Source organism: Megalops cyprinoides, chromosome 23, assembly GCF_013368585.1.
Source record: "Megalops cyprinoides isolate fMegCyp1 chromosome 23, fMegCyp1.pri, whole genome shotgun sequence".
NCBI classification, from domain to species: Eukaryota; Metazoa; Chordata; class Actinopteri; order Elopiformes; family Megalopidae; genus Megalops; species Megalops cyprinoides.
In genome coordinates, this window is record NC_050605.1 from 946,435 (window position 1) to 961,200 (window position 14,766).

Below are 14,766 nucleotides of genomic sequence, written 5' to 3' on the forward strand. Positions count from 1 at the left end.
GACAAATCAAAGTAAAGAAATTACTAAAAAATGACTTGTGACAATGGCTGCTTCTCATTGGTTATTATGGCCTACAGGGGGCTACACTGCACCCTATAGAGCTTCTCTGGACTTCAGTGCTGTGTGAGAAATAGGCTGATGCTCTCTCATGAGGCTGTGTATTCTTCAGGGTCATCCAGGTGCTGTTTCTGGACTCAAAACTATGGCGATTTAGGACTACGGAGACATCTACCCCGTTCAAGATTCTTTGAGGGCATTAATGTTAAGACAAGCTGGTAAAACAAATGAGCCTTACTCAGTACGAACCTGGGAAAAAGCAAGAACCCAGGCTACAACTATTTGCCTGTTGCATTGGACAGAATCAGACAACTCCACATAAACACCTACTCAGTCATTTAACACTTGAATGTGCTTCTATTCAGCAGTATCCTGGAAGTTCAGGTAATTACATGATTATATGTATGAAAACCCCGGCCATTCATCCTACAAACACACATTTCAAAGTGGCTTCCTCTCTGGAAAAACAAATCAAATAAGATGTATTCTAAATAAGGTATACTTCAAATATAATAACAATTGTAAATTGTGAGAAATATTAAAAATTAAGTAATAACACTACAGCTACACCCTGAATTTTGGCATGTATTCCAAGAAAAATTTTATATTCATTCACAGTAATATAAATTAACGCAGACATCTCTGGAGTTCTACACTACACTGGTGAAAATGATCAAATCCATCTCCCATTTCTGAGCTGTTAGAACAAAACATAAGAACATATTATTACAAGAATAGACCATTCTACCCAACTAAGCTCGCCATTACAATTAAAGAGAATCCAAAGCTGCGAATGGTAGACAAAGATCCAAGGAAAACTTCCAAAGAGATACAAGCTGAACTCCAAGGTCAAGGTACATCAGTGTCTGATCGCACCATCCGTCGTTTTTTGAGCAACAGTGGGCTCAATGGAAGACGACCCAGGAGGACTCCACTGTTGAAAGAAAAACATAAAAAAGCCAGACTGGATTTTGCTAAAATGCATATTGACAAGCCACAATGGTTCTGGGAGAATGTCCTTTGGACAGATGAGACAAAATTGGAGCTTTTTGGTAAGTCACAGCAGCTCTATGTTCACAGACAAAAAAATGAAGCTTTCAAAGAAAAGAACACCATACCTACTGTGAAACATGGAGGAGGCTCGGTTATGTTTTGGGGTTGCTTTGGTGCGTCTGGCACGGGGTGCCTTGAGTCTGTGCAGGGCACAATGAAATCTCAAGACTATCAAGGCATTCTGGAGCAAAACGTACTGCCCAGTGTCAGAAAGCTCTGTCTCAGTCACAGGTCATGGGTCCTCCAACAGGATAATGACCCAAAACACACAGCTAAAAGCACACAAGAATGGCTAAGAACAAAACATTGGACTATTCTGAAGTGGCCCTCTGTGAGCCCTGATCTGAATCCTATTGAACATCTATGGCAAGAGCTGAAACATGCAGTCTGGAGAAGGCACCCTTCAAACCTGAGACAGCTGGAGCAGTTTGCTAAGGAAGAGTGGGCCAAAATACCTGTTGACAGGTGCATAAGTCTCATTGAGAGCTACAGAAATCGCTTGTTTGCAGTGATTGCCTCTAAAGGTTGTGCAACAAAACATTAGGTTAAGGGTCCCATCATTTTTGTCCGTGCCATTTTCATTTGTTTTATTATTTAAAATATTCTGTTGAATTAAATATCAAAAGCATAGTCTGATTTTTATTAAATATGGAATAAACAATGCTTTATGACAATTACTTTTGTCAGTTTCAAGTTATTTCAGAGAAAACTGTGGGTTCTTCTTTTTTGGTGGAAGGGTACCAACAAATTTGTCCACATCTGTAAGTCTGGACATGAACACAGCAAGGATCTCTGCCTCAACTACATGACCTAGCAACCTATTCCATTTGATAAGTCTTTGTGTAAAATAATACTTCCATCAGTGCGGAACTTACTCTTCACTAGTTTCCATTTATATCTCCTTGTTCCACAGACTGAACTCACCATAAAAATGTATTGTAGTTTACCTTATATAAATTTAAAAACCTCTATTAAATCACCCCTAAGTCTCCTCTCGTTAAGTCCAAATAGGTTAAGTAACTTGAGCCTTTCCTCGTAGCTTTTATATTTCATGCCAGGAATCAATTTAGTTGCCCTTCTTTGAACTTCTTCCAGAACCTCAATATCTTTCTTATAGTGCGGTGCCCAGAGCTGCACACAATATTCCAAGTGAGGTCTGACTAAAGCATTGTATAATATCAATATAACCTCCTTAGATTTATAATCAATACTTTTGGCTATATATCCCAGCATGCTATTGGCCTTTTTACTGCTACAGCACACTGCCAACTTTGTAGACATCTATGAACTAATACAAGGCATAGACTGACAGCTAAGATTGTCTGAAATCCAGTTTTCTGTCCTAACATGGGAACTGCCGATTGTGCATGAACTGGTCTAACCACGACACACAGGACTAGGGGGGGGGGGGCAAGGTATCCAATCCTCCAACACACACACACCAACTATTTTTGATACCCACAGTGCAACAGGACAGCAAATGGCAGAGGACAGGTACGTCTCCATGGGGTCACCTGTGTGACCCACAGCTGCCTTGTGTGTTTCCCAGGGAGAATGAAGCCAGTGATGTTCCACTGCTGTGGACTCCCCCGTCACTGTCCACAGCTAAGAACCTGGGTTTTGGCTGAATGACCCAGCCTGTCCTAGGAATGTGTGACACAGCTACTCGGGATTGTTTATACATTAACATCAACACAGCATTATCTTTTCAATCTTATGAAATATGATACATGCTTCACTGTGTCATTAACTTACAGATGGTGATGTGATTAGCTCTCTATGACATCAGGAGGTTTACTATTAGGAGGTTTACGCACCAAATTTGTCTCCATTATGGAAAGCTTATTTAATACACATTTAGTTAAGCCTAACACATTCAGATGCATTAACACTCCAACTATTACTGTCACCAGCATGCAGCACCCAATTCTTTATTTTTTTCTGCACAAAGTTAAAAAGTTGGTGTCTGTTGCAGCAACTCAAATAACTTTAATCCACATTACTATTAATTTCTCCCTAGTACACGACCGCTAGGGCCTGAAGTAATTTAGTTTGTTATATTTTGCTAAAGAAAGACTCAGTCACATCAGCTGTGCATTTGGATTCCAGTGTGTCTTTAATCACTGCTATTCATGAGAAATCATAAATCAAAAAGCAATTAATGACTTGTAACAAAAAGGGAGATCTGCAAATCTCTCCACTGGTTTGCTTCTGATAACGTAAGACAGCATCATTTCTTGACTACTTGCTTACTACTATCTACACTGCTTTGAACTGCCTCCCATGATTTCTGGAGATATTTTAAACAAACAATTTTATTATGAAAAGTGTTAACTTTGTTACAAGAGGTCCATTTTCAGACACTTTGTTAACCAATACAGCACTCTAATGTATGGAAGTAGATTTTACAGTACTACCAGAACAAATTAAAGCAAAAAAAAAAAAAAAAAAAAAAAAAGATATTCTGAGATTTGGATTACTTACTAGTGAGACACTATGGTGTAAAAAAAAACTAAAAAAAAACTACCTGTGGTATATGACCTTCACTCTTCTGGTACAAATTTTTTGCAACACAGTCTCATGTTTTTCCAGATGTGGGAGAGTGCACTCTTGAATGATCTCATACTGTTACAGGAGAAAACTTACTGATAGAGGAGACCATGCTGAAGGGGCACTGCTAAAAATCTGAAATAATGTCCGTCTTCCTGCTATGGGCCTAGCAGCAGCTCAGAGATGCCTTAGTTCCCGTGACATCACCAATGTGGTGGAGTTAAACTCTACTCAGCTACAATTTAGAAGCACCATTTCAATTGATATAGTGCCATACACAGATGTATGTGATGTGCAAGCATGCATTCAGTGCCTTCCATATCATACCCCAATTAAGAAACACAAACAGTAAAAGCATGTACATACTGGATTATTTTCCTGCCTTATAATAAAGAATTAAAATAATTAATTCTTAATATAGCACACAGTGAAGTCATAATGTTGACACATATTTGAGGGCCACACAGAAAAATTCTGTGCAGTGTTAAGATTAAAGTAGAATGTTTAAATTGTTCAAGTAGGAAAAATGACTTCCGAATACACAATTTTTATGTAAGCAGGGGCTAATAAGGCATTACAAATATTCTATTACACACACACATACACAGACTATACATAAAAACAAATAATACAATTGAAGAAGGCTGCACCTGTGAAGGTGGCATTCAGCGTTTTTTTTATGGTTGTCCAACTTGACACTTTTTGTGCTACATAAACTTTGGTCCGTTTTTCTAATTTTAATGCATTTTCACTGACTGACGACAGCATTGATTATCCCCAATATGTTCATTATCATTCAAGCTCTGCACTTTTCAAGGCTCTGGATTTGGCATGACAACTGGAAGCAGTAGCATACTATAATCAGATACACTTGGGAAATGGCTTGCAGATTCTGCTTGGGATACCAACCCTATAATGCACTGCACCTTACTAGTTTCCCAGTCATATATTTCTGCAGAGAAAGAAAGAGGCGTACCATGCGTAGCTGGTACTACTACGCTCAACAGAGAACGTGCCAGCAGACACAGACCAGACAGACAACACAGTGCACACACTAAAACACAAGTACTTTTGGAAAACTGCTCCTTTACACTGCGTTTCCCTTAATGATCACACTCAATAATGGCACCAGCTAAGCTGACCTTAGGCTTACAGCAAGTATACGGATTCAGAAAAATCAGGCTTCATTACCAGTCAATATCAGCAAGATAATCCTATGAAAATACATGACTTACGGGCCTTCCCAACAGCAGCAGTAAGAACACAGAGCAGCAAGCGTTCTCCACTGATTTAGTGCCATTTATATATACCTCTCCTCTTTGGCCCCCTGCATGTTCAGCCAGATCAAGGCCTGAGTCAAATATGCCAATCCATTTTGACATCATCATACAGACTGTCCCTTCAAGAGTTAGTACATTACATACATTTAAAATACTAACAATGGGCAGAATATAAACTTTTCCTTATTACTGTATTTAGAAAGCTGGGTGGAAAAATGAAAAGAAATTACTCCGCACCCAAGAACCCAACACAAAATGATAGTCTTACCTTTTTACCTTTTCCTTCTAAATGGGAATTTCAGCCATATCATTTGAAATCTTGACCATTGTAATTAGGGCTAGAACAAACACCTCTAATTTACATCAACTTGGAAGAAAAGTGCACATCTTTCTTTTTGACACAAGATGTAGGCATGAATCTGGAGCTCATCAATGAAATACAATGATATTCCCAACACATGACATGGCAAACACTAAAAATACATGTAGGAGCTAAGAAACTCCAGACCTGCTGCACAAATTTCTGTTTCATATTTTGATTGCTAATTTTATAGGCAATGAGGCAATGGGATCAGGTTACACTTTGGTAGGACATTATACCAATACAGCACTGCCATTTTTGGGGTTTCCTACAGAAATAATCACAACAACCATGAGGACTGATTCAATGAAGTCTTCTGTACCATCTACCTTAATTTAAACATACAGAGCTTGGATGCTCAACACAAATTCCCAAACTTGGACCAGTTTAAGTTTCCTCCGCATTGTAGTGTTTTTTTCCCTCCTTAGTTTTTCTGCCACATAAAATCATCACAAAAACTCTACTCCCCCTTTTCAAGCTTCTCACCATTGGTCTCTCCTCATATTTGCGCAGCAGACACATATGATCAAAGTCATTTTCTTCCCTAGGCAGAAAAGAGATGACTGGCATCATGGTAGTATATGGAGACTAGCTATATTACATTTAACTGTTTAAAAGAGGTTCGCATCCAGAGCAAGTCAGACAAGTTGTAGTTCTTATAAACTATCCAGCAGTGTCCCAGCAGGGAATTTAACCAGAAGCCTTTGGGTGACAAGTCCTGCTCCTCCATCAATACATCACACTGCTGCCCAACACAGCTGACATACAGTGCCTATCATTTTAAGTCATATTTATGTATTTAACAACACTGCATTATTTATCACCTTCCAATCTAACTTGTATTATCTATATAGCTAGCTGGCCATTTAGCCATCCAACACATGGCTCAATTCTATTTTCAGGCAGTGGTTAGCTAGATAACTCATAACATGACAGCTACTGCCATTTTCAGCCTGTGTGCTCCTTAATTAGATAGTAAGGTGGTCAACCTTTGGATCACGAACTAGTCAGGGGCTAACTCTATAGCTGGATTGCCAGCTAGCTAATTTTATTTTCAGACCATTTGTTTATTATTATCCCTCTAGCAATGTCCAACTATGGCCAACTCTTAGGCCACAATGATCATTGACTACCAATAGTAATTTTGGTCGGATGGCTCACAAAAAACCTTATTAGCTAAATCAGCAGCTATTTGTCTAACTTGTGGACCACCTAAATGCCCATCTAACTAATTTTTAGGCAGTTAGCTAATTTAGCAAACCGCTTTCCCTAAATTGCCTAACGAGCTCATTAATTCATAGGCTAGTTGGCAAGAAAGCAAGATTTTTCTTAGGGAGAGACCTAACTCGAAATCTACCTAAGTAAACAGGTGACTTGGTTTTGTAAAAGTTCATTTACACTGTATGTTTGTGACTGCTGCTTCTATTACCACTACTTCTTGGTAAAAAAAAAAATCTGGAAATGGGGGTGTCAATACTATTTATTTAAAAACACGTAATCTCCATTAACAACAGCTTGGTTTAAACTTTAGTATAGTTTTCCCCCCAAAATACTGAACAGTTACACTAACTAGAAAATACTGAAATTGGGGTGGGTCTTAGGCCATTTAACCCTTGAAATTATGCCCCATTTTGTGAAATTCAAAACTTGCTGTGGCAATTTTAACTAAAAAATAGGGAGGGAATCCACTAAATAGCACTGCATTTTAGAAGCTAGATACCTTGTCAGTAATAGGAAAAAGCAAAGAAAAACATTAAACTATGGACATAGGGAAAATAACATGTACAAATAGATTGGATCCCTGTCCTGAGAAGCAGAAATTCACTACTGACTATGGAGGTATCATAGCTAAAAGCCTTGGAAGTTTGCGCAGTTGCGCACCAACCCTTTGGAAAGGAACTGGCTACTGAGAGATTCTGCATGCTCTCTGCAAATGCACATCTGCCAAAACACAAAATCCAGTGAAAACCACTCTATTCGTCTATGATTAATATGGATATATAATTGATCATTTTATGTAGTCAGACCCACTTTGTCTGATGCTCTTGAGAGCTGGTACATATAATACTACAAGAGGGAACCACTGAAGGAGAAAACCCCATATCTGTATCAATTCTTTTTCTAAACACTGTGCATTGAAGTAGTTTCTCTGTATTACTTTGGCCTTTCCAGACTCTTAAAGACTAAATTCAGTTGTACACATACATAATGCAGCCATAACCCCGGTGTCAAACTAAAGCTCTCTGTAAAACAAGTTACAATTTGAAAACATACACTTTTATACAATGGAAACATTATTATATATATTTGGAATATATACTATTATGTTGAATTTTATAGGATATTCTACAGATTATTGTATATGCACAGACAATTTATGAGTACAGCTCCTATACTTGTCATGACATAGCTTGGTGTTTGAGAAGGGGAGGCTGTCTAAAGGAAGCACCCATTTATGACCCTCAAGATACATTTACAGATGCTAAAACCAGCTAAAAACAAACACATTTATTTAACTTCTACAAAATGACTCCAGCATCAACTGGAACTTTGACTGAAAAAAATCAAATGAAATTCATACTGGAATCCAATTGTGCTTATCAAAGCAAGTACTAAAAATGTTCTTCACACACACACACTGAAAGACACACACAGACAATACCATCCATATTCAGCCATAATCTAATTATGGGCAAGACATCCAGATAGGCTGGCCAATTCATTCAAAAATTACAAATAATCTTGCAACTGCTGACCATTCAACAGAAGAGGAACTTACTCTATGTCAAATGTACAGCATGGCCTCAAATACAACAGGACCAAGTTGAGAAATTTTCAAAATGAACTCCTTCAGTCAACATCAAAGTGGAATGGGCATTTCAATTAATTTGATATTCGATTTCTTCCCAGATCAATGTTCAAATAATTAAGCCACACTTTCTTTAGCACTGCCAACTCCCAACTGAACCTCTATAATGACTAACTGCCCAAATATCTAAACTCAGTCACTTTAAGGCAGGAAAATTAATAATGTTGATTAATTATTTTACACAGGGTTCTTTGGCTCTTCATGCATAATGGAATAAAACTGTATTTTTGTATTTTTACACATCAACCATTTGCATTGTGATCCAAATTAGTGATCAGTATTTCCATCAATAAATATATGAATGAGTGAATATGAACTAGATGGGGGTCTATGCCACACAGCGTGAGGCAGGCTGCAGCACTGTGTGTGTGTGTGGTGTGAAACAGAAGAGGCTGAAAGGTAATTCCATGTGCATTACGATTTAAGGAGTGTGGGCTTAGCTGATAATTCATCCATTCGACAACAAGGGTACCACTGATTAGTTTGTCCAGCATACCAATGCTTCTCCAGATTTGTTCTAGGGAGCTAAAACGAAGGCAAGCCGGGAGCAGTCGGTCTTAGACTATTGACTAAGCAAGCAGATGCGTTAACCACTGCTAAGGGAACACTCACAGGGAAGCTGGACATTCAACAACGGACAGGTCACTTCAGTGCAAAATGCACTTTAACTATCATTACTCAATCAATGAAATGATACAACTCCCATGACCTGTTCAGCTGAAGCTGAGTTAATAGCTCTTGTGCAACCCAAAATCCTAACAAAATAATCATTTTTTAAAAAGCAGGGAAAGGGAAAGCATCTACCAGAACCACTGTCATCTTACCCAATTAATCAGTGGGTAGCAATGTTGCTGTGGACATCCCTACTGACACACAAGCAGCAGTAAACGTGGTCTTAACACAGGCAGTTTAACACAAAAGTCACATTTCTGCCAAAACTGTCAGGACAAGCACATGGTAGTGAACCTTCAAGGAATTATCTGCAGAAGCACTAAAATTTACATTATCCAACTGAGCTATGTCAAAACTGATGTGATTCATGATTAGATCAATGCTAACAGTAGTACTACAATGTGGCATGGCAATGTCATTCCTGTACAACACCTGAGCAACCAGCATCCAACAAAGTGAAACACTGGAGCATTTTGGAGGGAAAAAGGCTCTGGCGTGATGCAATCTTAAAGTGGGCACGCACAGTGAAACTGTCATTTTTTCAGGTTATAAGGATAAAAAGTCCTTACAGCATGTTAGTCTGCTGTGATTTGGCCATATTGCTGTTGACGTCAGTTTTGGTTTTATTTAAACGACAAGCAATGACCAGCTTCCTTCTAGACAGTTTCTTCGACTCTGCTATAGTGTACATGTAACATGTTCTAGGTATTAACAATACTCAACTCTTAGCTGTTGTACCTAGAGTTACAACTATAATTTGCAATCTCTGTCAAACGCATTGAATGTACACCCAGCGCATCAGCCGAAAACTTAAAATGTTTAGTGTTACTAACGTTTCTATTTATTACACGGTCTTGTCCTGCATGTCATCTGGGTAGGTAACCCATTGAAAGTTGTAAACATTGGCCACATGCAGCGAACAAGCCACCTCACGCCGCAAAAGCATGAAACTTACCGAAGGTAATACTGTTTCAAAACAAAAGCAGCGTTGGAGCAACTCCTGGGAAAATTAAAATCTTCGCCGAGTTCGGACCACTGATTCTTGTCAGAAACCTACAATAAAAAAAGCCAATTGTTAAAATTTTTCACAAATACTACACTATCTGAAAGCCTGATCAGAGCAGAAGCTTTCATTTATTCAAACCCCGTGACTAAATTAACAGTCAAACCAAGCTAGCTAAGAATGGTCATTCCGCTCACAGCATTTCGCTACAAAATGATCTATTCTAATAAGCTATATCGGCAGTTTAAATTAGGTAGTAAAACTAGCTCGCTTTACTTTAGTAGCAAGCTGACTTGGTAGCTGCGAAAGTCAACTGGCTAGGTAGCTAAATAACGTTCATCAAACAAATGCTAGTGACATGTAAAAACAGGTAAAATTTTACGGGTCTAAAAAGAGCTGTCACAATTTGGAGGCTTTTTCATATTCACAGAGTTGAATATATAGGCCTGTTATGAGGCCTACATTTTGTCTTCAGCCATGAAGCCCAAGATGGCTATGGCGAATTGGCCATTTCTTTGTAGCTTGTCTGCATCCAAAACTTGAGGAAAAAGCTGTTCCAGTGGTGAGGAGGATTTCCTAGCCCATGCTCTGTGGCGATTATCGATGTTAAACATGCCCGCTAATTTTGAGTTGCACCAACTGCACTGAGATCAGCAGTCAGCGCAGGGACTTTCAGCAGAGACTCTCAACGGCACTGTATCACACTGCACACAGCTAGCAAGCTAACAAGGCCAACGGCAAACCTGCCTTTTACTGCTCTTTTACAACCGGCAAAATATCCTCAGAAAAATGCTCCTCCTCTTTCTTACTTTATTTATGCTTTTTCGTGGAAAACCTCCACGTATAAACCCACCAAAGCGAAATCCACATCTAGCTAAGTTCACTCACCTTTGCAAATCCACCTAAAGAAATGACTCTGGTATAGAGAGCATTAAGATCAAGCTCTTTCCCACCCACGAAGGGGATCTTCTTAAACGGTGATCTAAAAAGAAAACACGAACTATTAACGAAAGAATGTCCCCTTGAGAGAATAAAACTCTCCACATTTGCAGTTAAACGTGGTTTTAAAGTTGTATTTTGAGGTTTAAAACGCCCCCCTCTCACCCTCTGCTTTGGTGAAACTGCCGCAGCTCGTCCAGGAAAGCCAGTCCTTTCCTTCGCTGATCAGGTTGAATTTTCCCCGTCGAATTTGCCATTTTTTTATTAATTAAAACCAGTTAAAACCCCACTCATACGCTTCCTAAGACACCAAGGATCCCATACTCCGCCGGCGCTCAGTCATTCGCGAGGCTGACTGTTTAAAAAAAGTTAAAGAAATAAGAGAAAGCGCGATGGCTAGCTTGCTAATGACTGATATGCACACAGAAAACAGAAGCCGATTTAGCCTACTACAACTTTAAAAAAACAATCCGAATTAGGATCTATTTTGAAGGCGAACTAAAATTGTCATTGTACTAGATGGTAAATGAATTGTTTTGGTTGCAATTGTGTTCGTTTCGGAGTGGTTTGACAGTGTGATACAGACGCGGCTCCAAGCAATCGCACACACTGTAAAGCGGCAGCGGGATCCAGTTCTCAGACAAAAAGATTCAAAGGCCGAGGGTCGTAGCAGCGCCCCCTACCTGAAACAGCGGTACTACACCCTCCGAAACGGTTTAATAGAACAATAGACAGTGTTTTCTTTTTTAGGGCTCATCTGAAACTTCCCAAACCCTTTCAAACAGAACACAATACTAAATGCTTGATTGACAAGAATAAGATACAAACCTTTAGGTGAGATAGCCATTTGGACCACACTTTATTGCTACCTATTTTAAAATAGTTTACCCTCAGTTTTCTGTTCGTTACGATTTCAGGAATGTATGGTAACCCACTCTGTGCAGTGATCTCGTGTCAAATGGCGCTAAATAGCCTAGTTTAATTCACAACGGTTGATTTTTTATATAATGGTAATTTACCATGGGCTTCTTCTGCTGCACTCACACTGAAATAAATATCAGTCTGTTAGTATATTTAATAATACTTGATAAATTAGTGAAATTAACTGTGACGGAATTATGTGAATTTAATCATGAATCGTTTTTAACACAAATGCTGTAGCATGTCTGGAGAGTATGTCTGAAAAGTTTGACGTTTGACAACAGCCACGCGTGATAATAAATAAGACAAAAATACAGGAGGAGAGAATAATCTACTCTGTCGGCGGTGATGATGTCCCATGTGAAGTTGTAATCAATAGCATATATAGAGTCCTCTGTAGAAAGAACACACTGCTCGCCACAGACATAGGACTCCAGCACCGCATCTGCGACACAAATTTTTTGAACTGTATCTGAACTTACAACTCCCACACAATGCTGTTTCCACAACCATTAAAAACTGCCTCTATCCGCTCGTAAGAGGTATTAACTAGCATTATAGTAGTTGGAATGGGTTACTAAATAATGGCAATAGAATGCAGACATTTCAGTTTGAGTGTGGGTATTAATCATGTACATCGGATGATAAATAAAGCTCCTCGTATATGTATATATAGTACGAAAAACGTCACAACTGCTTAAAACCATCAAATTTCCTGAATGCACATTGCACAACTGGTTTTATTTCCCTGTGTGTCAATATGTGGTCCTAAATAACAAAATTGGCAAAATGTTGTGTATCAAACGCGTCCTTGTAAGATTGGTTATTCTGGCCCACTTTTATCACGCTCCAGACGTAAATTCTCGACCTAGAGGACTAATAGGTTGATCGGGATTCAAAAAAGCTAACAAGTCTAGCTAGCTCGCGTCCTGTAGCAACCAACTGAAAAATTGTTTATCCACCCACCACATCACGTTCAATCGTTGCATACACAGTAAATGTGGAAATAATGACGATAAGCTCTGATATTAATGGTTTCCAGACAAGTGTCTGAAGAAACGTCCAAAATTGTTTTGACAATTTCGTTGTGTGAATGATTGGAAATAAATAATAATAACGTAGATTGCGACAGTATCTTTAGTCAATAGGTAAATGAGCGAGCATGAATTTACAGCTACTGAATTGGTCGCTACTGCAACAAGGCAGTTTCACAGTGTTTACATCGGGAGCTAATAGTAATAGCTCTGTGCGGTAGGTAACCCCAGCAGTTTGTTACCGCAGAAAATTCGGAAGTGAATTGTTTAGGCTGGGACAAAATGGAAATTGCTCACGATCCCTTTTTGTAACTGCCAGGCGGATATCTGCGAGACGGGGGTAACCACATTCAACCATTACACGCACCCCTATAGCTGCACTGCATTCTCTGTCACAAAATGGCGGAACGTAAACTCAACGCTATGAGACCCCATTTTGTGTAACCTGCTAGTACATGAACATGCCAACTAGCTATTAACCCGGTTACGCTCCATGAAAAATAGAGACACAACAAACAACGACAGAACAGTATTAGACCAAACGAATTTATTGAACCAAATATTACGAGTCACAAATTCGCGTCTTGTCATTTACATGCAACTGACTACATCGTGATGCTATCTTAGTTAGCTATACACTAGCTAAGTAACGTTGCCTAATTTACAAGCGCATGGAATTATCTTCTTAGTCATCTTATTTCGCACTTCTTAATAGCGCAAACCCAATAAATGTAGCCATCTTGTGTGCTGTCGAATTGTATTTGATTTATAATGCTGATTCCGGGTACTTTTGTCTCCAACAACGAAACCAAATCACTTTACCCTCCCTAATCCTAACCTCCAGCCATTTTGTAAGGCGGATAGCGCTCCGGGATCGTAGAAAAATACACGCAGCTAACGTTAGCCACAGTCACACCAATAAGAATGCGTTCTTGCGTGATGACGGTAAAGTAGCTAGCCTCAATGAAGTGGGGAAAAAAACCTTGCACGAAATGTTCGATCTTCTTATTGATATGAACAGAAGTATACAATTTAAAATAAGCCAGATAAGAATCAAATTTGTGTACCATTACCAAGGGCAAACTGAGGTCATCTATGGCATTGTTTATACCGCATATATATTTATCGGTTACACTGAGTGGCTAAGACCCAAGGCACATGTTAATTCCCATCTCAAGCTGCGCCCTGATATTTCACAATGAAACGAAATGTACAATAATATTAACATTTAAAATGAGGACAATAGAGGAGTTCAAATTGTACATGTGCACCTTCATGACCCTCCTTTTTGGTAAATGTCCATCTAGTACATGGAGTAAATGGAGCACATATTCTAACCTTGAATGAAACCCTTTTTGCACTGAGTATGAAGTAGGCCTACATCGTCACCAAACTTCTCTCTATCAAGACACCACTAAAGGAGCTTTCTTATTTTTTTTGCAGTCACAGTTTTGCCAGGTAAATCCATCATTTTAACTTAGTCTGTTTACAGTACTTGGAAGGCATTCTGACCATAGTAATTTTCTGGTATGTATAAACTAAGTTATGCTAGCATAAATAAATAAAATGAATATGCTCAAATGTAAATAATATCCAAATAACTAATTTCTCACATTTCTATTGACCCAAGAACAAAAAATAAAGGGTATCTATACATTATTATAACCGAAAGGTTGCCGGTTCAATCCCCGCTGGGACACTGCTGCTGTACCCTTGGGCAAGGTACTTAACCCACAGTTGCCTCAGTAAATATCCGGCTGTATAAATGGATAACATTGTAAAGAACTGTAACCTATGTAAGTCGCTTTGGATAAAAGCGTCTGCTAAATGAATAAATGTAAATGTAAATGTAAATTATTATCTGTGCAGATGTATGATTACACAGGTGCATCTGTGAAGTAGATATGACTGCATTTGAATTTTAAAAAAATGCCATCTAATTAGGCGCCCTTTTGTATTTTGTAAAAGTAACAGTCTGTTGTAAAGTTGCAACCTAGTGACTTTATTTATCAAAGGCTAATTAGTCA

The 14,766-nt window shown here is 38.8% G+C and overlaps 1 protein-coding gene across 1 annotated transcript in view; it reads right to left on the reverse strand.

Annotated features, from left to right (window-relative positions):
* arid2 (AT rich interactive domain 2 (ARID, RFX-like)) overlaps positions 1-11,426 on the reverse strand; it is a 35,842-nt gene extending 24,416 nt beyond the window's left edge. Inside the window, exons 1-3 of the mRNA XM_036517757.1 lie at positions 10,950-11,426; positions 10,734-10,827; positions 9,798-9,895 (exon numbers count right to left, since the gene is read on the reverse strand). Coding sequence (XP_036373650.1) covers positions 9,798-9,895; positions 10,734-10,827; positions 10,950-11,041 — 284 coding nt within the window. The 5' untranslated portion in view covers positions 11,042-11,426. The remainder of the gene's footprint in view (positions 1-9,797; positions 9,896-10,733; positions 10,828-10,949) is intronic.
* Between the last annotated feature and the right edge of the window lie 3,340 nt (positions 11,427-14,766).